This window comes from Callospermophilus lateralis, chromosome 7, assembly GCF_048772815.1.
Source record: "Callospermophilus lateralis isolate mCalLat2 chromosome 7, mCalLat2.hap1, whole genome shotgun sequence".
NCBI classification, from domain to species: domain Eukaryota; kingdom Metazoa; phylum Chordata; class Mammalia; order Rodentia; family Sciuridae; genus Callospermophilus; species Callospermophilus lateralis.
In genome coordinates, this window is record NC_135311.1 from 136,916,880 (window position 1) to 136,944,687 (window position 27,808).

General features: G+C 58.8%; 2 protein-coding genes across 8 annotated transcripts in view; one reads left to right on the top strand and one right to left on the bottom strand.

Annotated features, from left to right (window-relative positions):
* Casz1 (castor zinc finger 1) overlaps nucleotides 1-17,554 on the top strand; it is a 143,003-nt gene extending 125,449 nt beyond the window's left edge. For 6 of the 7 annotated variants that reach the window (XM_076861316.2, XM_076861312.2, XM_076861315.2 and 3 more), the window contains 13 exons: nucleotides 865-1,037; nucleotides 1,185-2,026; nucleotides 4,223-4,358; nucleotides 4,547-4,610; nucleotides 5,773-5,927; nucleotides 6,054-6,176; nucleotides 7,051-7,389; nucleotides 8,824-9,022; nucleotides 9,786-9,957; nucleotides 11,517-11,668; nucleotides 11,775-11,916; nucleotides 12,452-12,751; nucleotides 14,277-17,554. In XM_076861316.2, coding sequence (XP_076717431.2) covers nucleotides 865-1,037; nucleotides 1,185-2,026; nucleotides 4,223-4,358; nucleotides 4,547-4,610; nucleotides 5,773-5,927; nucleotides 6,054-6,176; nucleotides 7,051-7,389; nucleotides 8,824-9,022; nucleotides 9,786-9,957; nucleotides 11,517-11,668; nucleotides 11,775-11,916; nucleotides 12,452-12,751; nucleotides 14,277-15,370 — 3,891 coding nt within the window. In that variant the 3' untranslated portion in view covers nucleotides 15,371-17,554. The remainder of the gene's footprint in view (nucleotides 1-864; nucleotides 1,038-1,184; nucleotides 2,027-4,222; nucleotides 4,359-4,546; nucleotides 4,611-5,772; nucleotides 5,928-6,053; nucleotides 6,177-7,050; nucleotides 7,390-8,823; nucleotides 9,023-9,785; nucleotides 9,958-11,516; nucleotides 11,669-11,774; nucleotides 11,917-12,451; nucleotides 12,752-14,276) is intronic. The other variant, XM_076861317.2, reaches the window with a different exon arrangement.
* Nucleotides 17,555-22,788: 5,234 nt separating this feature from the next.
* Pex14 (peroxisomal biogenesis factor 14) overlaps nucleotides 22,789-27,808 on the bottom strand; it is a 136,889-nt gene continuing 131,869 nt past the window's right edge. The window contains exons 8-9 of the mRNA XM_076861318.2: nucleotides 25,713-25,804; nucleotides 22,789-24,050 (exon numbers count right to left, since the gene is read on the bottom strand). Coding sequence (XP_076717433.1) covers nucleotides 23,594-24,050; nucleotides 25,713-25,804 — 549 coding nt within the window. The 3' untranslated portion in view covers nucleotides 22,789-23,593. The remainder of the gene's footprint in view (nucleotides 24,051-25,712; nucleotides 25,805-27,808) is intronic.

The following is a 27,808-nucleotide window of genomic DNA, read 5'->3' on the forward strand; positions in this document are numbered from 1 at the left end:
AGGGTGGAGGTAGCTGGTGAACCAAGAGTCACTGGGCATGCTGAGGGAGGCTCTGGGGGAGTGGGAGCAGAGTCTGGTGGCCGAGGCGGGGCCTTCCCCGTGGCCATACTTGGTGTGGGGGAAATTCAGTGAGCTGTTTATACAGACCGACATTTTTCAGGCTTTAACACCAAGAGCGGCATTGCAAATGATTCCTGAGGAGGTTTTTGTTTAATTCTTTGTTTTAATGCCACACTGAGTCTGGGCTTTTTCAAGGTGTCAGGCCCAGGAGGAGCGACTTTGGATTGCAAATAGCAGCCTCCTTGCCTCCCCCATATTTGTCAAGGGTTGTTATGGCCTCTGGGGAACAACCTGGGTGTGAGGAGGGGGGCCACCCTGGGCCTGAGACGGTGCAGGCACTGGCACAGCCCAGCCTTTGAGGGTGCTCAGAGGCCACTGGTTTTTACTCAATATGGCAACATTGTCTGCCTGGCCCAGTGCGGGGGGGAGGGGCCGTGCCCAGAAATCATCCACTAAGCAAGTCCCTGAGCTAAGGTGACCTCCAGGACACAGCCCCTGTCAACTCTGGGGACTGTAGAGGTAGGGCCACAGATGGGGATATAAAACCCAGCGTCTGAAGAGCGTGGCTCCCTCGCCTGGGCCCGAAGCCGCATGGTCTGAAGACAGCCTGGCCCTCAGGCAGGTTCTGGTTGCTCCCTGGGGGGGTGGGGGTGGTTGGAGGCTTTATGCCTCGGCCCAGGCACACCTGGGGAGTTTGAGGATAGAGGTGTCAGCTGTCCCGAGAGGAGACCTGTGCCCAGCCGCCCTCTGACCTCGGCCCAGCTGTGCCAGGACTCAGATGGCTGCCCGCCATCCTGGCTGCAGGTGGGCTGCAACAAGGTGTACACAAGCACGTCCGACGTGATGACCCACGAGAACTTCCACAAGAAAAACACCCAGCTCATCAACGATGGCTTCCAGCGCTTCCGAGCCACCGAGGACTGCGGCACGGCGGACTGCCAGTTCTACGGACAGAAGACCACGCACTTCCACTGCAGGTGAGCCAGCCGTCTACCGGTGCCCCAGGCTGGAGGAGGGGCAGAGGATAGCTTGCTTAAGGCCCTGGTTTGGTATCCAGCCTGGGTTTTCTGTCACAGGGACTGCCCCCTGAGTGCCCCATGACAGACCCCCAATGTCCCATCCAGGCGTCCTGGCTGCACGTTCACCTTCAAGAACAAGTGTGACATCGAGAAGCACAAGAGCTACCACATCAAGGACGACGCCTACGCCAAGGACGGGTTCAAGAAGTTCTACAAGTACGAGGAGTGCAGGTACGAGGGCTGCGTGTACAGCAAGGCCACCAACCACTTCCACTGCATCCGCGCCGGCTGCGGCTTCACCTTCACCTCCACCAGCCAGATGACCTCGCACAAGCGCAAGCACGAGCGCCGGCATGTCCGCTCCTCGGGCGTGCTGGGGCTGCCACCCTCGCTGCTGGGCGCCAAGGACACGGAGCCCGAGGAGTCCAGCAACGACGACCTGGTGGACTTCTCTGCCCTGAGCAGCAAGAACTCCAGCCTGAGCGCCTCCCCCACCAGCCAACAGTCCTCTGCGTCCCTGGCCACTGCCGCTGCCACCACCGAGGGCACACCCAGTGCCACCAAGCCTCCTAGCAGCAAGATCCAGGGGCTGATGCCCCAGGGCCTGCCAGGCTCCATCCCCCTGGCACTGGCCCTCTCCAACTCGGGCCTGCCCACCACCGCACCCTACTTCCCCCTTCTTCCTGGCCGTGGGAGCACCTCCCTGCCTGTGGGTGCCCCTGGCCTCCTGGGTGCCATGTCATCTGGGGCAGCAGCCTCAGCAACCCCTGACACACCTACCTTGGTGGCTTCGGGAGCTGGAGATTCGGCCCTGGCGACTGCCACCTCTGTCCCGGTGCCCCCTGCCTCCATCATGGAGAGAATCTCTGCGAGCAAGGGCCTCATCTCACCCATGATGGCCAGATTGGCCGCAGCTGCCCTCAAGCCCTCTGCCACCTTTGACCCAGGTGAGCAGGCCAGGCCCTGCCCAGGAAGCAAGCACCTTCTGGGTCCCAGAGGCTCCGTCCCTGCACTCCTGTTGCAGAGCAGAGTAGGGTGGTGCGGGGGAGCCGTCTGTCTGATCTCCACCCTCCAGTCTTGCACCAAGCAGTGCCCCCTCTCTGCCTGGTCTCTGCCTCCCTCCTGTGTATTTCCTCCTCAGAGCCCCACCTGGGCCCCTGCCCGGGGAGTTCTCGCCTGTTTCTCCTGAGGCGGGAACAGTAGGCCCTCCCTCCTGGGCTCCTCTGCATTCTGTTGGCTCGCTGTGTTCTCACCTCCCACATCACAGATGAGTCCCTGAGGAGAGCTGTCCCGGGCCCCCTTCTCCTCTTGAGTCTCCTCCAGATGACCTGGAGGGGGACAGGTCCAACACAGTGGCAGGGTGACTGCACCTCATACCTGGACAGCCCTCCAGGCCGAGGGACGCCTCTGCAGCTTTCCCCCAGCAGAACTTACATGGGGAAAACCCACCCCACGCTATTCAGCATGGCAGCCACTAGCCAGGTGGCTGTGGAGTGCCCAGCTGGTCAGGGTGAAGAGGCACTGGGTTGCAGTGTGACTCATTTAAGCAGGCGCACTGGCCAGTGCTCCCTGATGGACAGTGTGGCCTGGAGCCAAGAGTGGCTTCTTCTGGTCTGGCACTGGCTTGCTACAGGGTGGCCCCCTCCTTCCTCCTTTCCTTGCTTCCTTCTTTCTCCTGGTTTCCCTGGCTCCTCTCCCTTTGCTTCCCCGTCTGGGAATTTGTCTTAGTTGAGCCCTTGAGAAGTGTTCAGCTCCATCCAGGAGGTGGCTCATTCATTCACTCAACAACCCTTGGTGCTTGCTGGGTGCTGCCTAGGGCTATCACTGAGTGGGTGCTGGGGACACACAGGCAGGAGGAAGTGGAAGCCAGCCCCGTCCTGTGGTGCTGATGGAGCAGTGGGGTGGCCTGTCCCCATCACACAGCTGAAAATGACAAAGTTGAGATGGTCCTCAGCACCTTGGCTGCCAGGTCCGGATACTCTGCTCCCATTTGAGACCATCTTGGAACTGGCCAGGACAGACAGAGGGTCCCTTCGTCCCAGCTTGGGACTCTGCCCACACCTCCTTGAGAGTTCTAGCCCTGGAGGATAGGGAGCCAGGCCTGTTTTCCTGTGACTGGGCGTAAATGACTTCAGGAGCCGCTGGGGTGTGGACTTCTGAAGGCTGAGAACCCTTTCAGGTCCCTGGTGGGGCACTCAGCTCCCAGGGGGCAGTTTAGAGGCCCCACCTTCCACTCCCTGGCCACACCCCCAACCAAGAACTGAGCCCTCCAAGGCCACCCTGGGCTCAGTGGCCAAGCTGTCAAGTACTTTCTTTTTCCTACAAAAGTCTCCTTCCCCTCCCCCGCAAAAGAAAGGTCAGGCGCAGGGGAGGGAGCCATTTTCCTGTATTTTTAATAAAATGCCACTTGCAGTCTGAAGCAGTCCTGTCAGCTGTAGCGCCTTGGGGCAGATTAATATTTCAGTCACTTGGGGATTGTGGAGCTGGGCCCAGTGAACACCTTCCTGTCAGCTTCTTTTGCCCCTGATCTGCTCGGCTTCCTACAGCGTCTTCCCACCCAGCTTCCCCTCAGACCCATCCTGGCCAGGCCTTGAGCCCCTGCCCTGGACAGCTTGACGGGCGAGGTCACACAGTTTGCTGATTGGCCGTCAGCTCGGTAGACCTGACACAGCAGATGCCCTCTCTGGGCATGCTCAGTGCAGGCAGGCTGTCTCCCCGGCAACAGCAGGCCAGGGACCAAGGAGGGGCCGCTCTGTCCAGATCTGCCACTTTCCCTCAGCATTAACAGAGTCTTTAATAAAAGCTTAAACGGCAGCCCCACAAATCGACTGTGACAGTTGGTGAGGAAAACGAAGGGCCCCTGCACCCGCCCCAGCCCCCTCCTCAGCCTCCCGCCCTTCTCCAGGAGGCCCTGAGCCAGGCCAACTTTGACATAATTTTGCAATAATTATCACTTGAAGAATTGCCACACAGGGGTAAGCGTCTCAAGTGATCACGTCAGCAGGGAGAATTGCTGACCAGCAGTGAGGCCTCCCCAGACCCCTGGCCTACCAGGCTGCTGCCCTCCTTTTGTGGGGAATAGGGTTTGTGCCCATGTGAATCCTGGGCCCCTCTGACCCCATCTTCCCTCCCCTCTCCTGCAGGAAGCGGGCAGCAGGCCACCCCTGCCAGGTTCCCTCCAGCCCAGGTAAAGCTGGAGCCGGGTGAGAACGCTGGCACCCCAGGCCCTCTTGAGGCCTCCCAAGACCGCAGTCTAGACCTGACTGTAAAGGAATCCAGGTGAGGTGCTGCCGGAGAGAGAAGCCCTTGACAAGCACCCTGGGCTGGACCCTGGGTGTCAGCTCGCCCTCCTGTGCAGAGCCCACCTCCTGCCAGGCAGCTGCAGCAGGCAGGGCTGGGGGCGGGTAGGCCTCTGGGTTGGTCCCACGGACGTCGGAGCTGAAAGCCCCTTGGTTTGTGTGTTCTAGTAATGAATCAAATGGCCACGCAGCCCCGGCAAATTCATCTCTTTTATCCTCGCTTATGAATAAGGTAAGAACCATCCATCACACGCCTCCTGCTCCCCCACCCCAAGAAATTAAAGCTGTGCTGGGGGGTGGGGGGGATGTGTTTGTTTTTTAATGTTTTCCCTCTAATAAGATGAGTTTGTACCATTTAAATTTTGAGGCCATTTTTCATCGAATATAATTTCAGAGCCACTGCTTACAAATTAATTTAATGAACTGGCTGAAGAAATATATTCCAGCCTCTGACACCTTTTTTTTCCTTCAGATGGAGGGCTCCAAAAGCTTTTCCGGAGCCCTCTAACTTCTCTCACCCTTAGTTATTAATGTTATTTATTTATTTTATATATTTTTTGTTTGTTTAAAAAGGGGTCAGGGAGGGGGGACTAAAGTGGGAGCAGAGCATCAATTTCCACTTTTCGGGTTGAGTAATGGTCTCGGACGCCTTCCGGAGAGGTCGCTCTGGAATATTTATTTTAAATAATGCAGGGTCTTTGTAAATTATACATCATCTCAAATATATTTTTCCCCTTCACATGATAAACTTGACTGCAGCAAGATTAATTTGGTTACTGTACACAGTGATGGGGCTGAAGAGGGAGCTGGCCCAGGCTGGACCTCGTGGGGTGGGGTCCCAGCTGGGCACTTGGCAGGCAGGAGCCTGCTACCTCCTCTCCTCTCCTGCTTGCTCTCTTGCTCTCATCACTCCTCTGGCCACTGCCCACTGCACGCCTTCTTCCTTCCTGGGGAGCCTGTGGGCTGACCCCCCTCCCCAGCTGTCTGCTCTCACCCCATGAGTCTCCCTCCCTCCCCACACCTCCTTTGTGCGCCTTCTCTTGTTCTCAAGGAATTCATAGGGGTTCCCCCATCCCTCCTCCTCCTGCACTTCCTTTGAAAAACCTTCTGGCAGGAAAATAACCAGGGAGCCACGAAGTCTGGGGAAGATGGGCCACAGTGCGCACCCTGAGTGGCGGCCTCAGGGAGAGCAGCGGCTCCAGCAGCACGGGATTGCTTGGAGAGGCCCTGCGCCTTCAGGCCAGGCCCCCAGCTGTCCAGGCAGGGCCCTTCTCTAGCTGGAGCCCAGGGGGGGCCACAGATTCCCTCCTCCCTGCCTGGAGTGCTCTGGTGGTCACAGAGCAGCATGTCTGTCCTGAGGCTCCCAGAGCCAAGCTTGGCCTCTGTCTCCACAGATGTCTCAGGGCAACCCCAGCCTCGGCAGCCTGCTAAGCCTCAAGACAGAAGCAGAGGGGAGCCCCACTGCAGAGTCCTCACCCTTCCTGGGCAAGGCTGCAAAGGCTGTGGTTCAGGAGAAGCTCTCAGAGCCCTGGAGAGTGTACCTACGCAGGTGAGGAGCTGCCTGAGAGCAGGGAGGGAGGGAGGGAGGGCTGGCAGTGGCCCCAGCAGCCTGCCTGGTGGCCAGCAGCAGCCCACCTCTAACTGGAGCCTCCTCCCTGCTGGCTCATTTGGCTAGGTTTGGTACCAAGGACTTCTGCGATGCCCAGTGTGACTTCCTCCACAAGGCACACTTCCATTGCGTGGTAGAGGAGTGTGGTGCACTCTTCAGCACCCTGGACGGGGCCATCAAGCATGCAAAGTGAGTGGGGACCTGGGGGCCCTGTCATCTCTCGCTCAGGGCTCTGTGGGGCTGGATACCACACAGCCTGTTGCAATTCCCACCAGACCACAGAGCGGCTGGCTCCTCAGGAGGGAAGTGCCCAAAGGAGGATGGGCTTCCGGTCTTCCTTCCACACCCTCAGCCCCCAGCCAGCTGTGTCCAGAGAGCCCTGCCAGGGCCCCACCCAATACCCCAGCGCCAGCTGCTCCCAAGCCAGGACCTGTGGGGCTGGCAGCATGCCCTAGGTGCCCCTGCAGAGTGGCCAGAGACTCAGTGTGGACCCAGGGTAGAGACCCAGGGCAAAGGCCTTTCTCATTCCACTGTGACATCTTGAGTCCCTTTGACCCAGAACAGCAAAATGAATCTGTGAATGCCATGGAGTTTAAAAGCAGCGAGCCCAGCCACTACTTGTAACTCACTAAAAACCTGTAAGCCTTCAAGACAGATCTCTGTGCCCTGAGCCCCACACCAGGCCTTTCTCACCACGTGGGCTTCTTGTCCCAGCCGCTGGCCTGCACAGGAGCCTACTGAATAGTCAGAGCAGGTTTCGTGAGGCAGGGCCTATTCTCACACATATACCCAGGGAGGGGACCGCCTGGGCAGAGGCAGGGCACAGGTAGGAAGACGGAGTTAGGGCCAAGCCCAGAGCTAGGGCGCAGCAGTTGTCCTGAGGCTTCCTGTCTTGGCGGGATCACGGAGAGCTTGCTGAGCATGAGGTCCCTGTGCTGGGCCCTGGTCTTAGGATGGGGTCACACCACACCTGCAGCTCCTGTGCACAGGCAGCCAGGGAGGGGCTGGGCTGCAGCGGGCCTCTTAGCTCCCCACCTGACGTGACCTCTCCTGCCCCTTCTAGCTTCCACTTCCGGACGGAGGGCGGAACAGTGAAAGGAAGCTCAGAGGCTTCCTTCCCGGCCTCTGTTGCTGAGACCAAACCTTCCTTGGCACCCTCACCCCCGCCGGCACCTCCTGGCACCACAGTCCCCGGGACCTGTCTGGAGGGACCTGCTCCCAGCCCGGCCTCGGTGCCCTCCACCCCCACCCTGCTCGCCTGGAAGCAGCTGGCTTCCACCATACCCCAGATGCCTCAGATTCCCGCATCAGTGCCTCACCTACCCGCCTCACCCTTGGCGACGACTTCTCTAGAGAATGCCAAGCCCCAGGTCAAACCCGGATTCCTCCAGTTCCAGGAGAAGTGAGTCCCTCGATGAGCCGGGCGCCCCGTCCCCGAGCGTCTTGGGAGTGGGTGTGGCAAGGGCAGGAGGAGGCCCTGTTCCTCACCGTGCAGAGTTAACACTGGATGTCCCCACCCTCTGGGAAACGGCCTCCGGGCCACATCCTTCTAGCCAAAGATGCTATGCTTGCGCCACCTCTCTGCCCATCCCAAGCAGCCAGCGGGTGGCGGGTAGCAGCAGTGGTCCCCAGGACCAGTTGGGATGGGCTGAGAGTGGATTCTCAGGTCTCCTGGCCCAACAGGGAGGGTCTCCCTCGCTGGCCTCTTCAGTGGCTCGAACCTGCTGAGATTGCAGGGCCGGGGAAGTCACAGGTGGGTGTGATGGGCTAGGCCCCTCCCAGGCCTGCACCCCCTGCATAGTGGCCTGAGTCTCGGGTGGAAGGGACCTTTCTCACTGAATGGTGGTGGCTCCTTGCGGCGAGAACGGTGACTTTGTATCGTAATGTGTGCGGCTTCCTGTTCTCAATAAAAGTAATAAATTGGATTATTTATACCGCCTGAGTGGCAACTGTCCTCCCTCTCTGAGCACCTGGGGCTGGGCCCGTGATTTGGAAGGGGACAGACTCCTCTCCGTCCCTCCCCCTCGCCCCCCCAAAAGTGGTGCCCTCCTAGTTTCCTGGTTGCTGTCAGAGCCCCCACCAGGGCTGCGCTCCTTGGCCAGTGCAGGCAAGTCAAAAGCTAGAGCCCCTCGTCCTCCCATAGCCCCCTGCAGCATGGGAAGCAGGGCTCCCAGGTAGGGACCTGCTCCACTCCTCTGCCCTCCCAAGCAGGCCAGTCATAGGGGATGGCCCAGTACTCCCCGCCCATGCCCACCCACCATCCCTTACCACTCCCCTGGCTCCTAGGTCTCTGAGCAGGTGGGTATCATAGGCCTCAGCTGACCCTAGGGAGTGCCATCAGCTGTGAGCCTCAGCAGGCCCTGACACACGTTCCCACTTACGGAGGTCCTTGGTAGCAGCACTCCTGGTAGGGCCACCCACCCATCTGCAGCCTGTCAGTCAACCACATCCAAATCAGTGCCATGCCATGCCAGCCAGGCCCTTGATGGCATCCTGCCAGGGCTGGCAGCACCATCCCTTATTTTCATTTCCAAGAAGTTATTGCAGCCATCCTTATCTATAATCCCGAGGTGTGGCCGTGGAAACTACGTGTCCCAGCATGCAACGCTCTGGGCACCCTGCATATTGCAATCCCTGTGCACCAGGCAGAACTCCTAAAAGGAGGCAGGGATGCATGCTGGGATCTGTAGTCTCTGGTTGAATCGTCCTGCTAAGCAGGAGGGCAATCTGGGGACATTTCTCTTGATTGTACCACTGGTGACAGAGGAGTGAACCCCAACACAGCAGGGAGGGCTTGGGAACACCAGTGACCTTCTGGGCTGTGGTTTCCTTGCAGCGACCCTTGCCTCGCGACAGACTGCAAGTACGCCAACAAGTTCCACTTCCACTGCCTCTTTGGGAACTGCAAGTATGTCTGCAAGACCTCCGGCAAGGCTGAGTCTCACTGCCTGGACCACATCAACCCCAACAACAGCCTGGTGAACGTGCGAGACCAGTTTGCTTACTACTCCCTGCAGTGTCTCTGTCCCAACCAGGTCAGCACAGCGGGCCGCCCAACTGTGGGGGCAGGGGAGCCACAGGGCCTGGGACCAGCTCCTCCTGGCAGAGACTCTGCTTTTTGCACCCTTTTTAAGTTGGCTTCCACCAGACCCTGGAAGGGACACTGTCTGCTCCTAGGCCCCTGGAGGCCCCTGGGCTGGGGTCCAGATTGGTACTAAGTTGGTAAGGTCTATCATTTTAGTCCTAACCCCCAGTGGCAACTGAACACTATGCTGCTGCTGTTGTACTTAAGATCATTCTTACCCATCTTGAAATTGGCTATTTCTCTTTTCTCCAGATGCATAAAATTTCTAAATTGGCACATTGGATAGATAAAAAGAACTGTCCATGCCCAGACAGGAAGAGCAGATAAAATTCACTTTAAAGGCCTATCCCCAAGATAGGGGCTACCTGAGGACTCAGAGCAGAGGTCTGGGTGTGTAGAAAAGACTGGCTGGATGGATTAGTGGTGCCTACCTAGGTAGGTCCAGCTATGAAGGGAAGATGACTGGGATAGATTAGTGATGTCTGCTCTGGGTGGCATTGAAGGATGGCAAAATAACTAAATAGGATGCTTAGTGAAATGACAGAGGGACATGCTGCTTTTTGACATGTGAAAGTTCTTTACAAGATTGCATTTTCTGATTCTGGGTGTGGAAGAACACATGTGCCAAGGGCCTGCCACAGCCCAGAGTCCCAGTTCAGGCAGCAGCCCACACAAATCCCCACCCGTCCTGATCTTCCTGTGCTTCCCTGCAGCACTGTGAGTTCCGGATGCGTGGACACTACCACTGCCTCCGGACTGGCTGCTACTTCGTCACCAACATCACCACCAAGCTGCCCTGGCACATAAAGAAGCATGAGAAAGCTGAGCGGCGGGCAGCCAACGGATTCAAATACTTCACCAAGCGTGAGGAGTGCGGCAGGCTAGGTACTAAGCCAGGGTGGGTAGGGACTTCTAGCAGGTACAGGCCAGTTGTCAAATTCACAAGGTGTCAAACCTAAAACATCCCAGGGAAGAGGACGAGAGTCACTCTGGCCTCCTCCATGCAAGCAGGATGCCCTGGAGCCTCACTGCCGGCACTCAGGGCTCAGCTTGATTCTTTTCCCCTTTCCAGAGGGCACGCAGGTGAGCTTCTCAGGGGTTTGGAAATCACTAGCCCTGGGTTGCTTTCCATAGCTTCAACTGTAGGGTTTTGTTTAAAATGTGCCATTGTTTGTTCGTTCACTCAGCAGTAATTTACTGAAAAACAGCTGTGTGCCAGTGCTATTGCGGGGACACAGGAGTGGTGACAGTGGCAGCAGCTAAGAGTTTTTGAGTGTCTGGTATGTGCTGGCATTAAACTTGGTGCTGGAAACCTGGCAAAGATGTGTGGGCTCAGCTGGAGAATCTGATTGGCAGGAGACTCAGGAAGGAAGTAGCCATGGGTCTGGGAAGAAGAGGTCACCCGCAGCCCTGAGCTTGGTGATAGATGCTGAGATCTGAGCCCCACAGGGAACAGGGCCTCCTTCTGGGGATGCCCAATGGGATTGGGGCTCTAGGGTCAGCAGGCAGAGAGCAAAGCCCACCCTCCTGCCTCAGGATGGAGCCCCGTGTTCATAGGCCTGTTGATGATGGGAATCATCAGGAATAGACTGGGATGGGAATCTCCCTGGGAATAGACTGGAAGCTGAAGGAAAGCTAGGAGAAGGTGTCAGCATGGACACCTGGGCTGCGGGCTGCAGGCCAGGCTGGCTGTGGCCTGTGGTCATGGTTTCAGGGGCTGGTGGCAGAGGGAGGCTGCAGGCAGGCCCTTCCACAGAGGAAGGGCAAGATACTCATCAACTGCCAGAAAAGAAAGGAAACAAATCTTTCCTTCAAGTATTAATTCAAAAAGGATTCATGGCCAGGAGAGGGCTGGTAACCATGGTGACAGGTGTCAACACTCAGAAGTCCATGCTGTTACGGGGCTCAGTTTACAGATGTCAGGATATTCTGAAGTTGCCATTATTTACTCAACTTTTGGTGTTCTTGGTGGTAGCTGGGGCCAAACAAAGCCGGGGGATGATATAAGACACCTGGCCAGCTCGGTGCCATGGTGACGGGCAGGCCTTCACCTGCCCTCAGCTGATGCTGTTTTGGCCCCACCTGTTCTGTTTGTTCTCAGCCTGGAGCAAAGGAGAGACATGGGGGCAGGGTGGAGGCTGGCTGCCACACCCACCAGCCCAGGTCCCCAGAGAAGGTTTTTGGGACAGGTGGCATGCTGTGGACAGGGCCCACTAGGTTTCCTTCCCACAGTATGTGGGCAGGGAGTGGGTCTGGACAGCCTTCGTAGCCTTGGACTTCCTGCAGGTGGCTAATTGTAAGCTTTCCTCGGAGAAATGCAGATCAGGGTGCACATGCCACTGGCCTTGTCGATCACTCCCTGTGCCCAGAACAGTGCTCAACACACACTGGCTGTGAGCATTGGCTGGCTGGGGAGGCTTATGCAGGTGCGGCCGTGTCCACAGGCTGCAAGTACAACCAGGTGAACAGCCACTTCCACTGCATCCGGGAGGGCTGCCAGTTCTCCTTCCTCCTGAAGCACCAGATGACCTCCCACGCCCGGAAGCACATGCGCAGGATGCTCGGGAAGAACTTTGATCGCGTGCCCCCCTCCCAGGTGAGTGCCTCAAGCAGGCCTATGGGTGGCTCCACCAACCCCGGGAGGCCCTGCTGCCCCTAGTGAAGGCGGCAGGCAGCTCCTCAGGCACCCTGCTTCCTCCCAGGGCCCCCCAAGCCTGATGGATGCTGAGACAGATGAGGGCATGGACTACACCGGCTGCAGCCCGGGTGCCGCCTCCTCCGAGTCCTCTACCATGGATCGCAGCTGCTCCAGCACCCCCGTGGGCAACGAGAGCACAGCGGCAGGTGAGCGCAGGACCCCTGCCTCCAGCCCCGCTTTGCCGTGTCCATCCTGGACACAAGGTTCACAGTGAGGTGGCCCTGAGGAGGACGGGCTGGTGTGCAGTGGACCAGCTGGTATGTGGGATGTGGGATACTGAGGCCACCTCCACCATCCTGCACCTCCCCAGCACTCTGCCTTGTGCTTCAGTTTCCAGGAGAGGAGCCTGGGCCTGTCCTCCAGAGTTCCAGGAAGGCAGTGCAGCCCAGCCCTCCTGCCTGCCCTGGCCCCCCTCAGGCCCTGGCCCTGCTCAGGCCCTGGCCCACTGCAGCCTGGGCCTGGGGTCCAAGAGAGGCGCCTGCCTGCCAGGCCCGCCCTGACCGCTAGCTCACAGCCGGCCTGCGGCCTCCCTCCTCTCGTTCCTCTCTCTGCTCCTCTGTCCAGTGTCTCCCACCTGCTCCACCATTGGTTTCTCATTTTGGTTCTTTTTGTTTGTTTGTTCTTTGTTTTGGTTCTTTTTTTTTTTTTTTTTTTTTCTCTGCTTTTCTCCACCCTCTCCAGGCGGCCCGGCTCCTCCTCCTCCTCCTCTTCCTCCTCCTGCTGCCACTGGTGACGAGGCCGCCCGTGGGGCCCCACGGCCCCCCCTGACTCCACCCTTCCCGCCGGCTGCTCTCCGGCCGCCCCTCCCCCCCCTCCCATGCCTCTTCTCTCCGTCCTGTCTCTCATACTCTCTGCTCAGTGCCACTCTGGGAGCCAGTCGCGGCCTGGCCCACCCCATCAGCAGCCCGCCCAGCTTCCCGCCTGTCACTGCCACTCCAACTCCAGTAAAAAGTGACGTCCCCCTAGTTCAGGACGCCGCAGGTAACTCACACACACATTCTTAGCAGTATCTGTCACCCCACCCGATCCTTGAGACTGTTGTCCAGGACCTGACCCTTTTCTGTGGCCAGCTCAGTCAAGGACAGGGCCACCCTGCATCCTGATGGCCAAGCACTCCTGAGACCAGAAAGCCTGGCTCCTATCCCAAAGACAGCTCCTTGTGACTCCTACTCAGACCAGAGCATTGCTGCCAGCCATTTGCCCCTGCTCAGCAACTGGTCAGCCCAGAGTAGGCACGCCAGATTCTAGCTGGCTGCTCAGGGTGGCCTCACCTTGGGTCCATATCTGGGGTCCCACGGGGAGGGTCTGCTGGCCCCTCACCTTGCAGACGGCACACCACCTTCCGTGCATTGTCACCTCACACTGTGCCTGAGCATGGCTTTGTGCTGTGGCAGTAAGTACCTGGGTTCTGCCCATTGAGAGCTGTCACCCTGTGACTTCAGACCCACGAACACATCATCCCTGGTGGATTTCCAGGCCTGAGGCTCTCCTGTGGCCCCTGCCTAGTGCCCCCACCCCATTCCAGCCCTCAGTTTCTTTTCATCTGCCAAGGGTGGGTGACTGGGCCTGTTCTCCAAATCGGCAAGGCAGTAATTTGGTGGACAGAGCGGTGGCCAGGCATTCTGGCAGACTCAGAAGGGCCATGGCCCTCGGCCAGCACAGGGAGCAGCCTGGAGGGTGCCCCCCTCTGGTGGGTCTGGGGCCTTGGGTCCCTTATTTCTGGGGAGTGCTGCCTCCCCCCTGTGTAGCCAGTGGGTGCCTTCTGAAAAGGGTGAGGAAGCAAGCCCTTGGCAGTGGGCTCCTAAGTCCTGGGAAGCATTCTGGGCCAGCCTGGGCACTGATTGGGTGCCTGTCCTCTAGCTAAGCCCTTGTCTAGGTCTGGCCCAGGGAGGAGACTCTGAGCAGGGGGTTGGTATCTTTTTGGTATTTAGTTCCTGAGGCCTGGCCTAGGAGGCCCACTAGGGGCAGAAACCTTAAGACCTTAAAGAGCCTTCTGGTACCAAGGAGAAGGTGCTCCTCAGGGTAGTTACAGCCCCAGATGGCCTAGGGCACTTGGCATCCCGGCTGTGAGTAGGCAGGTCCCCCTGCAGACAGGCAGGCAGCCCGGGGAACTGGTTTGCCCGCGGCAGCAAAGGAGCCGGCCTGTCCCTCATTAGAGGCAGGCGTGTGATGGGCCCTGGCCCCCCTCCAACTTGGGTAATTACACTCTGCGACCTAGATTCTCCCTTCAGCTTCAATTAGCACCAGGACATGTCCTCACTTCCTACCCAAACTGGTCAGGAAGCAGCCACCGCATCCCGGCAAAGCTGGTTGGTCTGCCACCCAGGGATGCACGTGTGGCCGTCCGCAGCAGGTCTGGATGACAAGGGAAGCCTGGGACTCCTTTGCTGTTCTGGGGGAGGGGAGAGGCGCCCTGGCCACCAGACCAGGGTCAGGGCCCTGTGTGAGTGTGACCCTGGCCAAAGAGGCAGCCTTCTGCACTGACTGCCCTGTGCCCCTTCCCCAGGGAACACCATCTCCATGCCCACAGCCTCCGGTGCCAAAAAGCGCTTCTGGATCATCGAGGACATGTCGCCCTTTGGCAAGCGGCGGAAGACGGCCTCCTCGCGCAAGATGCTGGACGAGGGCATGATGCTGGAGGGCTTCCGGCGCTTCGACCTCTATGAGGACTGCAAGGACACGGCCTGCCAGTTCTCGCTCAAGGTCACCCACTACCACTGCACGCGTGAGAACTGCGGCTACAAGTTCTGCGGGCGCACGCACATGTACAAGCACGCGCAGCACCACGACCGCGTGGACAACCTGGTGCTGGACGACTTCAAGCGCTTCAAGGCCTCGCTCAGCTGCCACTTCGCCGACTGCCCCTTCTCGGGCACCAGCACGCACTTCCACTGCCTGCGTTGCCGCTTCCGCTGCACCGACAGCACCAAGGTCACGGCGCACCGCAAGCACCACGGCAAGCAGGACGTGATCAGCGCGGCGGGCTTCTGCCAGTTCAGCTCGAGCGCCGACTGCGCGGTGCCGGACTGCAAGTACAAGCTCAAGTGCTCGCACTTCCACTGCACCTACCCGGGCTGCCGCCACACGGTCGTGGGCATGTCGCAGATGGACTCGCACAAGCGCAAGCACGAGAAGCAGGAGCGCGGCGAGCCGCCCGCTGCCTCGCCCGGCGCGCCCGTCAGCCTGGACGGCTCGCTCACGCTGGCCGCCGAGCCCGGGGGCTCGCTGCTCTTCCTGCAGACGGCCGCCGCCGGCCTGGGCCTGGCGCTCGGCGACGCCGGCGACCCCGGCCCGCCTGACGCCGCCCCCGCGCCGCGGGAGGTCCCCGCCGCCCCCGGCCCGGCCGCGGGCGCCGGGGAGTCCTCGCAGGAGGACGAAGAGGAGGAGCTGGAGCTGCAGGAGGAGGAGGCCGAGGACGAGGACGACGACGAAGAGGACGACGACGAGGACGACGAGGACGACGAGGACGACGACGACGAGGACCTGCGCACCGACTCGGAGGAGTCGCTGCCCGAGGCGGCGGCCGAGGCGGGGGCGCGGACCCCGGCGCTGGCGGCTCTGGGCGCCCCCGGCCCCGCGCCCGCCGCCGCGTCGCCCTAGCGCGCCTCTTCCCGCGGCGTCACTGTCCCCACTGTCCCTGGCGCTCTTTAAAGAAACGCTGTCTCCATGTGAAGCCCCTGAACAGAGCCGCTCGCCCGCCCCGCCGGGCGCCCCGCAGGTGCTTCCGGACCCCGAGTCCGTCTCAGGACAGAGGCGGGGACCCTTCTGGTGCTCGGGCCGCCCCGCCCGGAACGCGCAGCTCCGCGGCGGAGGACAGGCCGCCGCCCCCTGCCCGCCGAGCGGGGTCTTCAGGGAACAGCAGGTGCTCGCCCGGGCGCGCGCTGACCGCCGCCAGCTCTTTGCTCAGGACCGGGGCGGGCGCTGGAGGCCACTGGGACCCCACCGGCCACCGGGGGCGGGGCCGCCACCTGTAGCGTCTGGCCGGGGGAGCCCCCTTAATGCAGCTAAGACTTCCCCCCTTGCCCAGGGGAAGGCGGGCAGCACGGGTGACAGTACAGGGACATCGAGGAAATCTGAAGGTAGCAGCAGGCGGGCCCTTCAGTGCGGCTGCCCCGCGCTCCAGGGCCAGGCTGCCGCCCCTGCCCCTGCCCCGGCTGCGGTTGTCCCAGTCCCCCACCCTCACCCCGTTAAAAAAAAGAGGCTGTGTCCCAACCCACCCAAATGGAGCCTTGGGGGCTGGGGTGTCAGCCACCCTGGTGGTGCAAACAGGAAGGATGCGGCTGTTTTGGGCTTTAATATTCAAAATGGAAAAAAATACAAGAAGTTGTACAGTATTTTTCCTGTAAAGGTTATTATTCTACGTAGAGCAAAGGAAAAAAAAAAAAAAAAAGACAAGCAAAAGCGGGCGGCCGAGTGCCACACCCCGCGGACCAGCCTGAGCTTGGAGAAGGGGGTGCGACTTCTCCCGTGGGATGTTTAGCTTTGATTTTAGAGGCCTTAGCAGTTTGAGGCTGTCCGTCTTCACACTAGCACTGATGGGAGCTGCGTGATTCCAACTTTTAACTTGAATTTTGTAGAGACAAGAAAAATGGACTATTACTGTTGACACGAGTTTGTAGTTAATTTAACATTGGGGTTTTCCTCTGTTGGTTATGAGTGTGGCTTCGAGGGCTTCTTGCTTGTTGTCCCAGTTTGTCTTCTTATTTTGCTCGGGATGCTTCTAGGCTGGTGCAACCCACCCAGATTCAACCCCTTTTTCAAACCCGCCTCCTGGAGGTTCTGAGACTGTCAGCCCAGTGCAGGGCTAAAGGCAGGCTAACACACCTGACCTGGCTGCTGCAGTCCCCAGACGGGGCAGGCTGCCCTCCAGCCTCGGTCCCTCTTCTGCACTTCAGGGCCCCAGGGGGCCTCCAGCTGGGGGAAAAGAACAGGCCCAGCAGGCATTAGAGGGGTGGGGTAGAGTCTTATCTCCCTGAAGCCCCCACCCCAAAGGGCTTCAAGGACAGTGGTTTTCTTTTTCCTGTGTGTGTGTGTGTGTGTGTGTGTGTGTGTCCTCTCAGCTGCCCACAGCTAGAAAGCCAGGACCCCCTGAGCTGGAGAGGGAGCAGGGAGGGAGGAGCAGTCAGACAGTGCACCTGATTCAACAGGAAGTCAATTGATTTCTAAACAGCCCCTACCAGAGCCTCCTGAATCCTGTGGGCACCACGTGCTGCTGCTGAGCATTTGCCCAGACTCTCTGACCTACCACAGGACTCTGTCTAAGGAGTTTTGTAAAGGAAAAAAAACAAAAACAAAAAATTTTTTTTCAATGTAGCAAAATCAAACAAAAAATTTAAAAAAAAAAGAAAAGAAAAACGAAGATGCCGACAGTGCGAAGTCTAGCCTTTTGTAACCTTCATATTGCACACTAGGACTATAAGCCATTGCTAGCTCATTTTGAATTTTAATGTGTAATTTTTGTTTTATTTTCTTTCTGTGGGGAAAATGATGCTTGATCCACCAATGCTCTTTTTAATGTTTTATAACTATGTATGTGTATATATATAAATATTAAAATAATATGTATGCACATATGTGTGTATATATCTATATGTATATACATATATAGATATATAGAAATGTATAGAGAGGTTTTGAGACAAAAAAAACACAGAACGTGAAACCGAACTGAACAGCGCGTGCTCTGATTACTTGAATCTGGTCTCCTCGGCACCTGGTTATTAAGAACTGAATATTTTTCCACTTGAATTTAGTGCTATTAGAAATTTAATATATGTGTTTTATTTATTTGATTTTTTTTTTTTTTTTTTGCATGACTGATGCAAGGTTTGACATTTTCACTCAATAAAAACTGGAAAAAAAATCCATCAAGTTATCTTTTATTTTTAAAATCGCCCCCAAGCGGCTGGCCATGACCCAGCTATGTGGGGTGGTGCAAATAAGCCCTGCTCCATGTGCCAGTGAAGGGAAGGGAGGAGGGTGCTGGTCATCTTCAAGCCCAGTGGGGAGACAGGGGACAGACCAGTTTTGTCCTGGGCTCAAGACTTGCCCTGCTGGAAAGTGGTCTCCTCCCATCCTGGGCCCTGCCTGAAACCCGGCTTGAGGCTCAGGAGCACCCTCAGGTAGGGCCATCCAGCAGTGAGGCTCAGGCCCCGTCCTACCCTGTCCTAGTCAGGGCTACCGGGTGAGTGCTTGGCAGGGTCATCCTGCAGCCCCTCCTTCAGCGCCTTCCTCCTTCCTGCAGGGACCTGCCCAGGCCAGGAACGGCGCGTACCCGATCTAGTCCGGATGCTGGCGAGGATCCGGCTCGAGGCTCTTCATGGCAGAACTGGGGGCTAGTTCCTGGGTCCCTAGCCACGGGCCAGGGCCTGAGCTGCGGGCTCTGGTGGCTCCATGGTGGGGGCGGGGAGTGCCCTTGGACACCAGGGAGTGGCCACAAGGCCTGGCCCAAAGTGCAGACCTAACGGCTCCTCGTTTGGCTCCCACGATCCTGACGCTCCTGAGGGTCTTCTTCAAACCTCATCATCCTGTGGGGCCTGCCCCGAGCTGACCTCCAGGTGGCCCTGGGAGCGGACATGTGTGGAGCCACTCTTGTCCTCCATGATGAAGAGCATCTTGCTGGCTTGCCACACCCTGCCACAGGGAAGACATCCACTTTTCTGAAGGGATCAAGAAGTTGGTTCCTGGGGCACACTCATCCCCCTCACTGCACCTGGCACATCTGAGCATCAGCCAGCTGCCTGGGGACCACAGCAGAGCAGCTTGTCCCCTCAGAGCCCAGCTTGGTGTCATCTGCCACCACAAAGCCTCTCTGGCCAGCCCAGGCCCAGCGCACAGGGCCCTTCCCCATCGGCCTTCCTCCTGGACCGCGGCCCACAGGCTATTTACATAAATATGTTTGTAACAGACACAAAAATATATACTTTTTTCGGTCTTATTAAAATGTTCAAGTTGGAACTCGCCTATTGTTTGTGGATATCTTGATTCTGTTAAATAAAACAGTGACTAATTTATGGAATAAAACACAAGTTCAACAAATTAAAACCATTATTGGAGCTTTGTAGGCCCTGGTGGGCACATGGCCTCCCATGGGGCCTTAAGGAGGCATGGAGCCAAGTCCCAGCCTCGGCTGGCCAGGGGACTGGGGGGGTGGCATGGCCACAGGGCTCCCCCTGGGCACCAAAGCAATGGGCAGCAGAGAGTGGGGGCAGGTCTTGGACTCCTGGAAGCTAGAGCCGCGGAGCAATTTGATGGTCTTGACTCGGCCCCCAAACTACCCCCTCTGTTCCCAGATCGTCTGGGCCTGGATAGATTTTGGCAGATCCACACACCCCGGAAATAGGAGGTAAGACCAGCTGCCCAGCCAGCCTCCTGACAGGGTCCAGGGAAGGGGCACTGGGTCTCACAGCACCCCTCCAGAAAGACCCAGGGAACAACAGGCTGCTGCTCCTAGAGGGCAGAAAGAAGGGCCCACCCACCTGCACCCACTCAGCCAGTGGGGAGCCAGCTGCTGCAGGTGGCACCCCTCCCTGCTGGGCAGCAGGCAGTGGGCAGGGGCCCAGGAAGCTGCCCGTGGCTTGCTGGACCCAGTAGGAAATACAGTCGGGCATGTTTTCCTTCTGGGATTTAATCAGCTCTGGTGGTGTGCAGTCAACACCCAAACTGGGGCACATTCAGGAGCTCTGGAACCTCCTGGCAAGAGCCAGAACCAGCTGCACAGGCTCCTAGCTGAGCATGGTGGCCTGCCCCTCCCCAGTGTGGTCCTTGGAGCAGGTCTGGCCCCAACCCAGAGAGTGGCAGGCCACTGAGCAGGGCAGGTTGTCTATTACTGTTCTGAGGGTCAGACCTGGCCCCACAGGTGGCCTTGGCCCAGGGTAGGAAGAAAACACACTGCCCCAGCCTGGATCAGACCTCCAAGAAGCAGGACCGGCCACAGCGCCCTGGAAAGCTCTGGAATCTGGGGCCTTAGAAACAAAGAGAAGCCAGGCCTGTGCCATCCTTCCTGGGAGGAACTGCCCTACCCTCTGGGGCAGATCAGACAGGAAGTGGCTCCAAAGGCCCCCAGCAAGGGCTGGAGGCAGAGGACAGTTGATGTGGCCATCGCTGGCTGCTTGATGTCCCCTGGGCCCACAGCCCATACCTGGAGGGAGACCCCAGTTCCCGATCAAAGACTCTCCATAAACTTGTGCCGAAATTTCCAGCTGGGGCTACTGGCGTTCACCAGGGGACCCAGCATCCGCCACTATGAAGACGTCCTTCCTGGCAGCACTGGCCATGGAGAAAGAAAGGCTCAGGCCACTCGCGATGAAGCCCTAACAAGTCCTGGCTGCTGGGAGGGGGAGGACTCACAGGTGCTCCTTCACGCTTTAGGTCAAATCACCCCAAACGCTGGCTGAGATTTCAAACTCATTTTGATAAGAAAGAGCGTCAAGAACAGTGGCCTGGTGTGGCAGGCGCAGGGCGGTGCCCGTGGAGGCCGGCGGCTCCTGCCTGGACCTGGCCCTGTTTCTAGACATTCTCCTTGGCCAGGAGGCCACTGCCCCCAGGGTAAGACACACCTGCGCTGAGCAGGGACAGAAGAGTGGCTTTGCTCTTCCTGTTGGAAAGGAGGGTCAGGCCCGTGGGGCGGCCAGGGCCTGGTGCCCGCCCCAGGTGGATGCTTCACCTGAGGGGGTCTCACAGGCACCTCTGCACTGCCCCACGCCCCCTCCCTCTTCTCTGCAAGCAGATGGCGCCAGCATGGGCTTTGGGAGGGGGGCAGGGCGGGGGTGTGAGGACCCCCGAGGACAGCCAGTCCGCCCACTGTTCAGGACAGACAAGCGCACAGCTCTGAGGAGAGCTTCTGTTTTTATTTTAAAACAAATTACGAGACCCACCACACAGCACAGCAAAACCGGAGGGGTGGGAGGGGACTCTCCTTCCCTGCCCTGTCCACTAGCCGTCCTCATCAGCAGACATGTACTTCCGCAGAAGGAAAAAGGTCAACACTTGTGGACACAAATTTGGTAGCCCCTTCCCCCAACTCAGAACGCCCCCTTTTCCCACCCAAGAGGTCCCGGGACACGGGCTGCAGATGGTCACCCCAGGAACTGAGATTTTCACGGGTGACTACCTGCTCTGGGCCTGGCCTGGGGCCTCCCTGCAGGAGGGTCAGGCCCGCGCAAGCCCCTAGGATGCTCCTGGCCTGGCCTCCTCTTTGGGTGGCTCGAAAGCCAAAGGAGGGCCCTTGTCCTTCCCAAAAATGCCCCTGTCCAAGGGAGTCCCACAAGTCACCCAGTGCTAGGGAGACCCCGGAGTCGGAGGGGAGCCTGTTGGGGGGGTCAGGACAGCTGGCCCGTGGCCTCCAGGCGCTAGGCTAGTCTGTTCCTAACGGGCGCTTTATAAAAAGACGTTGTAATTGAGTTTAATAATCTACTCCCTTCCAGAGAGGGCCTGACAGGCGTTGCCTGCTGCTCACTTCTGCCCCATTCCAAATATTTTTACCTTATTTGGATGAAATGCATTATTTTTCTAATGAAAGGCTTTTTTTCCGCAGGGCCGTCCGCCCTGGTCCAGCAACAGCCTTTATTAGGCAGCACTTGAGTGTTTTGGGGAGGGGTTTTCCTCTCCCTGAAGTCATGCCAGACTCTCTGTCCTCAAAAGCAGAACTCGGTGCTCAGGACCTGAGGGGCAAAGGCCTGGGGCCCCAGGTTCTCACCCCTTCTCCTCCCTGCTTGAGCTGGGGACTTTCCCTCCTGCTGACCCCTGGGCTACGAATACGTGCCCTGAGGTGGCCCTGCCGCCCCCACCTCAGGAACGGTGAAGCCCAGGACCCCTCTTTCAGGGCCCAGGTCTTGAGGGGGAGGGATCGCGAGGTCCTGGTCGTGGCCAGCGCCTCCCCTGCCTCGACCTTCCCCTGGACACCTGTTCTCTGGTCTCACGAGGAGGGACCCTGGAAGTTTAACAACTATGACAAAAACTCCCAAGGGAGTCCTGTCTTCTCAGCAGCCATGTCCCCACTCACCATGGAGGGACAGCAGCACAGCAGCCAAAGGGGGAAGGCCCGGCACCAGCTGCCCTGGCGGGGCCACACCCTGCCCTCTGCTGGAGCAGCCAAGGTCAGTCGGCCTGGCCACCAAGGCTGGGATTCCTTGGTTTCCTGAGAACACAGGGTCCCCTCTCCGGCAGGCTGGTCACCCCAGAGCTGAGATTCTCAGGGATGCAAGGGGGCAGGGGACGAAGCAAGAGGACAAGTGCAGGGATGGCTCTCACCAGGCCGTGCAGGTCCCTAAGGGTCACATGGCTGGGGAAACAGACCTGAGGAGTGTCACCTGAGGTGATGAGGACAGAGGACAAGCCTGCCCCCTCAGGGCCAGACAGGCAGGGCCACTTGCTGCCTCAGTGGGCCCCGCAGCAGGGCTGTGACCTCTCTCTCCTGGAATAAAACTGCCCTGAGGCCAAGTCCCTCAGTCTGGCCAGGGCCTGGGAGGCCACTGGGGGAGCTTGCACCCCGCTGTGGCCACCTGCAGTGGTGGCCAGGGCCTGTGCCATTTCTGGGCTGTGTCCACAGGAGGCCCAGACAGGGCAGTGCCAGCAGTCCCAGGCCCGGCCCAGGCGGACTCGAGGAGCACCGAGCGGCCCTTGGCAGGAGCTGCTGGCTCAGGTTTGCGCTCCATGTTCTGTGAAGGTTAGAGGGAGGCAGGGAGGGCGCAGAGACGAGGCAGAGGACACCCGCTCCTGGGAACGCGCGTCCATTTAAGGAAGAAGCTCACCACGCTCACACCAGGTCTGCACCAAGGAGGCCAAGGAGGCCCTGCAGCTCCCAGGACGTCGCCCCCTGCGGCCTGCACAGGAAGGACTCCTGCAGTTCCGGGTGAGCAGCCCTGGGGAAGGCCCCGGGGTCGCGGGGGCAGAGGCTGCCCAGGCCCCTCGCCCTCCCCATGTCCCTCTGGCCCTTCTTGGGGCTCAGCTGGGGTGCTTCTGAGCAGTCCTCAGGGGGCACAAAGGGCCCTCAGCAGACAGGGAGCCACAGGCAGGAGTTAAATAGTGGCGACTCGTATTTATTACAATTATATACAATCATATCTTATATTCTGAAATCTATACATGATCACACAAATGAACATGTTCCTTGGTGGGAAGGACAGACATGGCTGTTGGTCAGGAAGGCTCTGCCACTTGGCCCTGCCATGGAGCGAAAATCACGTCTCCCCACGGGATCAGCTGAACCACAACACAGCCGGCGAGGACGGTCTGAAGCGCAGTGTGATTTCATTTGTTGGAGAGGATGCCAGGGCGTGTGGGCTGGGGTGGGGACAGGTGCCCACCTGTCAGGCAGGGCCCAGCTGTGGGGAGGCTGGCCCTGGCAGGCTGTTGCTGAGGGGGAATGGGTCCAGGGCTCTGGCTTCTGGAAACAGCGCGAAGAGTGAGCCATGGGCCAGGCCTAGAGGACAGAGCAGGGACAGCAGAGACCAAGGGACTGTGGCTCCTCCCCACCGGAAGAAGGCAGGTAACCACATGAGCTCTTGCCATGCACGGTCAGCTCAGTCCAGTCGCTCAGCCGGCCAACACCCCGAGGAGACATTGCCGGGGGTGGGGCTCCGAGGCTTGGTGTCCTCGGCCTGGCGGTGAGAAGGCAAAGCCACCTGCTTGGGCTGAGCTGAGTGGGGTGTGGGCTGGGCCTGGGATGCTGCTCAGGTGAGACGCAGATGTGGACAGAAACGGGAGCCTCACGCTCTGCAGCCAAGCACAGCTCTGCCTAGGCCTTGGCTTGAGGCCATCCCCGCCCAGAGCCAGAGCCCAGAGCCCAGAGCCCACAGCTGGACGGTGTCCCTGGGAGAGGCCCTAGTCCCGCTCATTCTCGTTGCTGGCACCCTCGGGCCGCCGCAGCTTCTCCACCTGCTCGTTGATCTGCCCATCCCCACCTCTGCGGTCCTCCCTCTGCACCCCCAGGACATCCTCCTCATCCACGTGGCTCACATCGTCGTCCTCCTCGTCCTCCTCATCCTCCTTGTCCTCCCTCTTCTCTTCCTCACCCTGCACCTCCATCCTCACCTGGCCCTTCACGTCCACCACGCCCTCGCCTTCCTCTGGGGGGCCTAGCAGGTGGTAGGTGGCCGTGGAGCCCTCGGGACTGTGGCTCTCCTTCCCAGGCGAGGGGGACGTGGACTCGTTGCTGACTGGTGAGATGTCACTGCTGCTGTGGTGGTTCACGGCTGCAGGGCTGGAGGGTGACGGCGATTTGACTGGAATCTGCCAGGAGGGGATCTTCGGGGCTGACGGGGATGGCGGGAACTGTCTCCTGGCAGGGGAGAGCAGGGGGCCAGGCCGAGGTTGGTGACCCCAGCTGGGCTCCCCATCACAGCCCCTCCTTCACTGACCCCCTAGAGCCATGATGGGAACAGTGCTCCCAGGGATACCCAGCAGGGGACCAGAGAACAAACCTCTTGGCACAACGGAGGCTGCTAAGAAGGATGCCAGAGCCCCTGCGCTGCCCACAGGATGCCCGGCCGCATGGGGGGCTCTGGGGCCTCCCCTGCCTAGAGTGAGGCTGTCGAGCTCCTGACCCAGCATTGCCCTGCCTCCACCCCAGGGGCAGCAAAGGAAGGAAGCAGGGGCTACAAGGGCTCGGATCAGGGCTTGGGACACACGGACCTCGACACTAACTTGTCTATGGCCTGGGCAGAAGGTGGCCACTGGCTGAGGCTCAGACATCAGCATCAAGAGGTAACTTGGTGCATGTTGGTAGAAAGCCTCTGAGTCCAAGCGACAGGGAACAGACAGGTTTCCCTTTCTGCTTCCGTGTTCCCTTCTAGGCCCTGAGCCAGCAGCCAGCCCAGACCAAAGCCCATTCCAGGGGGGACCTGGGAGGCCAGGCCTACTTGGCAACTGCTTAGAAGTGAAGTTCTGTGACTTGCAGGCCCATCCCTGTATGGACCCAGGGGACAAAGCCCTGTTCCCACTCTGGGCAGCCAGCACTAGCCGCAGAAACAGCCTCCACCTCAGTGGGCGCACACCCCAGCCTTCACTAGCCTCAGCGGCACAAAGCCAGTGAGGAACTCCACCTGCTCAGAGTTCCCCAACTGCCTGGTCTCTCCACCACCAAGGTCAGGAAAGATCTCTTCTACTAATCACCCTCGGGCCCCCGGGGCCCCTCACCTGTTCTGAGGACATATTCTCTTCCTCAGGGAGCACAGGGCAGGCGTGTTTGAAAATGAGGTCTCTGGCTACCCAATCCCAACACCCTCCATCCTTGATCCCTATGAAGGTCCCACATTGGGCGCCACTGAACCCCAAGTCCAGTGGAGGAAGGACAGCATCCAGATAAGGGCTGCCAGGGTGCCGCTCGTGTGGGATGACCACGCTTCCTGGTTTCCCAGGACAAAGAGGCTCCTGGGACACTGGACTTCCAGCTTTAAGATCAGGTCAGGCCTGGGCAAACCAGGAAAAGCTGGTCACCTTACCATCAGGGCTGCCCTGTGGAGGGACAGCAGAGGAATACCAGGGAAGGCGGAGGGAGGCGAGGACTGTTCTGCCCGTGGAGACCTCCTCGAACTAAGTGGCCCTCACTGGGACTTTCTCTGGGCAAAGCTGTCACTGAGGTTGTCTGGGCTCAGGAAGGGGGAGGGGGAGCCTGCCTCTAGGAGCCCCTGCTTCAGGAGGAACCGAGAGGGAGTGCCCTCTGCTCCTAGCCTCAGAGGTCCAGAGAGCCACTGCTATTTCAAAACCGTTGTGGGTGCCGCCAACTGTCAGCCTGGAGGGAGAAGGGCTCTGGGGAGGGAAGAAGAAGCTCCCAGGTCTCTGCACTCAGTGCCAGAATCCCACAGCTCAGTCAGAAGCTGCCTGGGGAGCCCTCGGGGAGCCCTGAGCTCCCCACCGCTGCGAGGCCAGCCTAGGAGCTCTCTGCTGCTTGCTGTCCCAAGCAGGGACCTAGATAAGGTGGAACCCGAGCCTTCTCGCCTACCGATTTAAAAGAAGCCCTTTTAAGGAGTTAATTTCCGACTTGAGTTCGTTGATATTCTGGGACTCCAGGATCCAGTTGGTGGATGTGGTGGCCTGAAAGTCAAAACACAGGAGATGCAGGTCAGAACGGCACCCCCAAGCCACCCGAGTGGGCAAGGTGTGGCTTAGGAGCACCCTGAAGGCAATAGCAGCTGGCACATTTTATCTGGCCACAGCCTGGCGATCCTGTGTGAAGGGCCTGGCACTGCCGGAGGTGACTCCCTTCAAACCCACACTCCCTGGGCTCTGGGTGTCTAAGGGCACAGGACAGGCAGCACCGTGGTACTGTGGGTTTGTAAGTGACATAATGCGTGAGCTCTCATCTTTCAGGGAGACTTACTGTGGTATCTGAAAGGAGGGGTGACACCTGGAGGATGAGGAGGGGTGACACCTGGAGGATGGGCAGGGGTCTGCTGGAGTGAGTAATGCCCTCCCTTCTGTGTTTGAAATGCTCATTAAAACAAAAGAACAATAAAAACTAAATCCCACTCCTTCCAAAAGAAATGCCCCTTGGAAGCGAGCAAGGGGCTGAGCCGGGGTGGCCTCAAAACTGGTGTTCCTGAGCCTGGAAGCCACACTGGGCATCAGAGAGGCTGGGGCACCTCAACCCCTGTGGGCCACTCCTGCAGCCTGGAGGACAGGCTTCACCACATGCTGGGCTGCTTGGGGCTGCTGGGGACCTCCTGGTCCTGCTAGGTGAGGTCTGGTCTCTAGAGGGTCCTGGGGGCCAGAGGACATCCCAGGACTGCTCCTCCCTGTCTGCAAAGCCACCTGCAGGTCATGCTACCCAATCACATCCCTTCTTTGGGATGACTCTGGTTGCAGAACAGAGAAGAGAACAGCCCCTAGACTCTGAGCTGCCCTTTCCCCAGAGGGCCAGGACAGAACTTCCTTCACACAGGACTGCTGCACTTGGCTTTTGGCAAATCGTGTCAGGACAGATGGACAAGAGGAGAGCCAATCCCACCACCCCGCATGGGAGCTGCGGGTGGCCAAGCTGCTGGGGTGAGTGTGGTGGGTATATAGTGGTCCACCCCGGCCAGGAGGCCTCAGCTCAAGTGCCTGCCTCCCTGAGCTGGAGGCTGCCTCCAGATGGGGTGAGCCTGGCTCTTTCCCCAATGCACAGTGGCGACTGCAGGCCCACCCAGCTGAGACCGCCCAGGGGGAAGGAAACCTGCAGTCCAGGAGAATGCGGGCCCATGGCTGCCACCCTCACACACAACCCTGCAGGGTCCCCACTCCAGATCAGCAGATGACGAGGGCACAGAAGCTGTTGATGAGCTCCTCTGCGCCCTGGAAGCTACAGCAGCCCATCAAGCAGGAGCGACTTCCACTCCCGGCCTGCACAGGACTCCGATTACCAAATGCATGTGCTGCCAGATGCCAGGATTCAGAAATAAAATCTGACATCTGGGGCTTTTTAGCCAATCTCTTTAAAAAACAGTTGTCGAAAACTCGCAGCCTTCAGTTTTATGTAGGTTTTTTAAATTACTTAAAGCTCTTCTTTTTAATTTTTTACAGTGCTCCAGTAGGAGTTTGGAAGCCAGATATAAAAACTTACATCACAGCTGAGAAAACACAGCTCTGAGTCTTTGGTTTATGGGGTAACCAAAGTCCTCACATGTGTTTAGATGCCAGGCTGGAGAACCCCACTTCATCACCAAGAGGGGGACAGAAGCCTGGAGGGGGAGGGGCTTGAGAACAGCAAGCGGAGGAGTTCTATGGGGCCATCTCAGCCACCAGGACAAGCCCACCCCACCCGCCTTCAAATTCAACACGTGGTCTTAATCTTAATGTTTAAGGTCTGAAAGCAATTTCCCAGTTTCCAGAATGGCTGCTGGCCACTGACGGCCACTGATCCAAAAGATAACCAAGTGGGGTGAAGGCTGCTGCCACAGGGACCCACAGGGGCTGCAGCCACCTGAGGAGGGGGTGAGGCAACACCTGTGTGTGGGAGAGACATCGGGAGGGGGTTCTTGGGTCTTCACAAGAGGTACCTCAGACTCTATCAGAAGCAGGAAGTGATCCACTTTCCTGGTTTTGCAATCTAGTGCATTG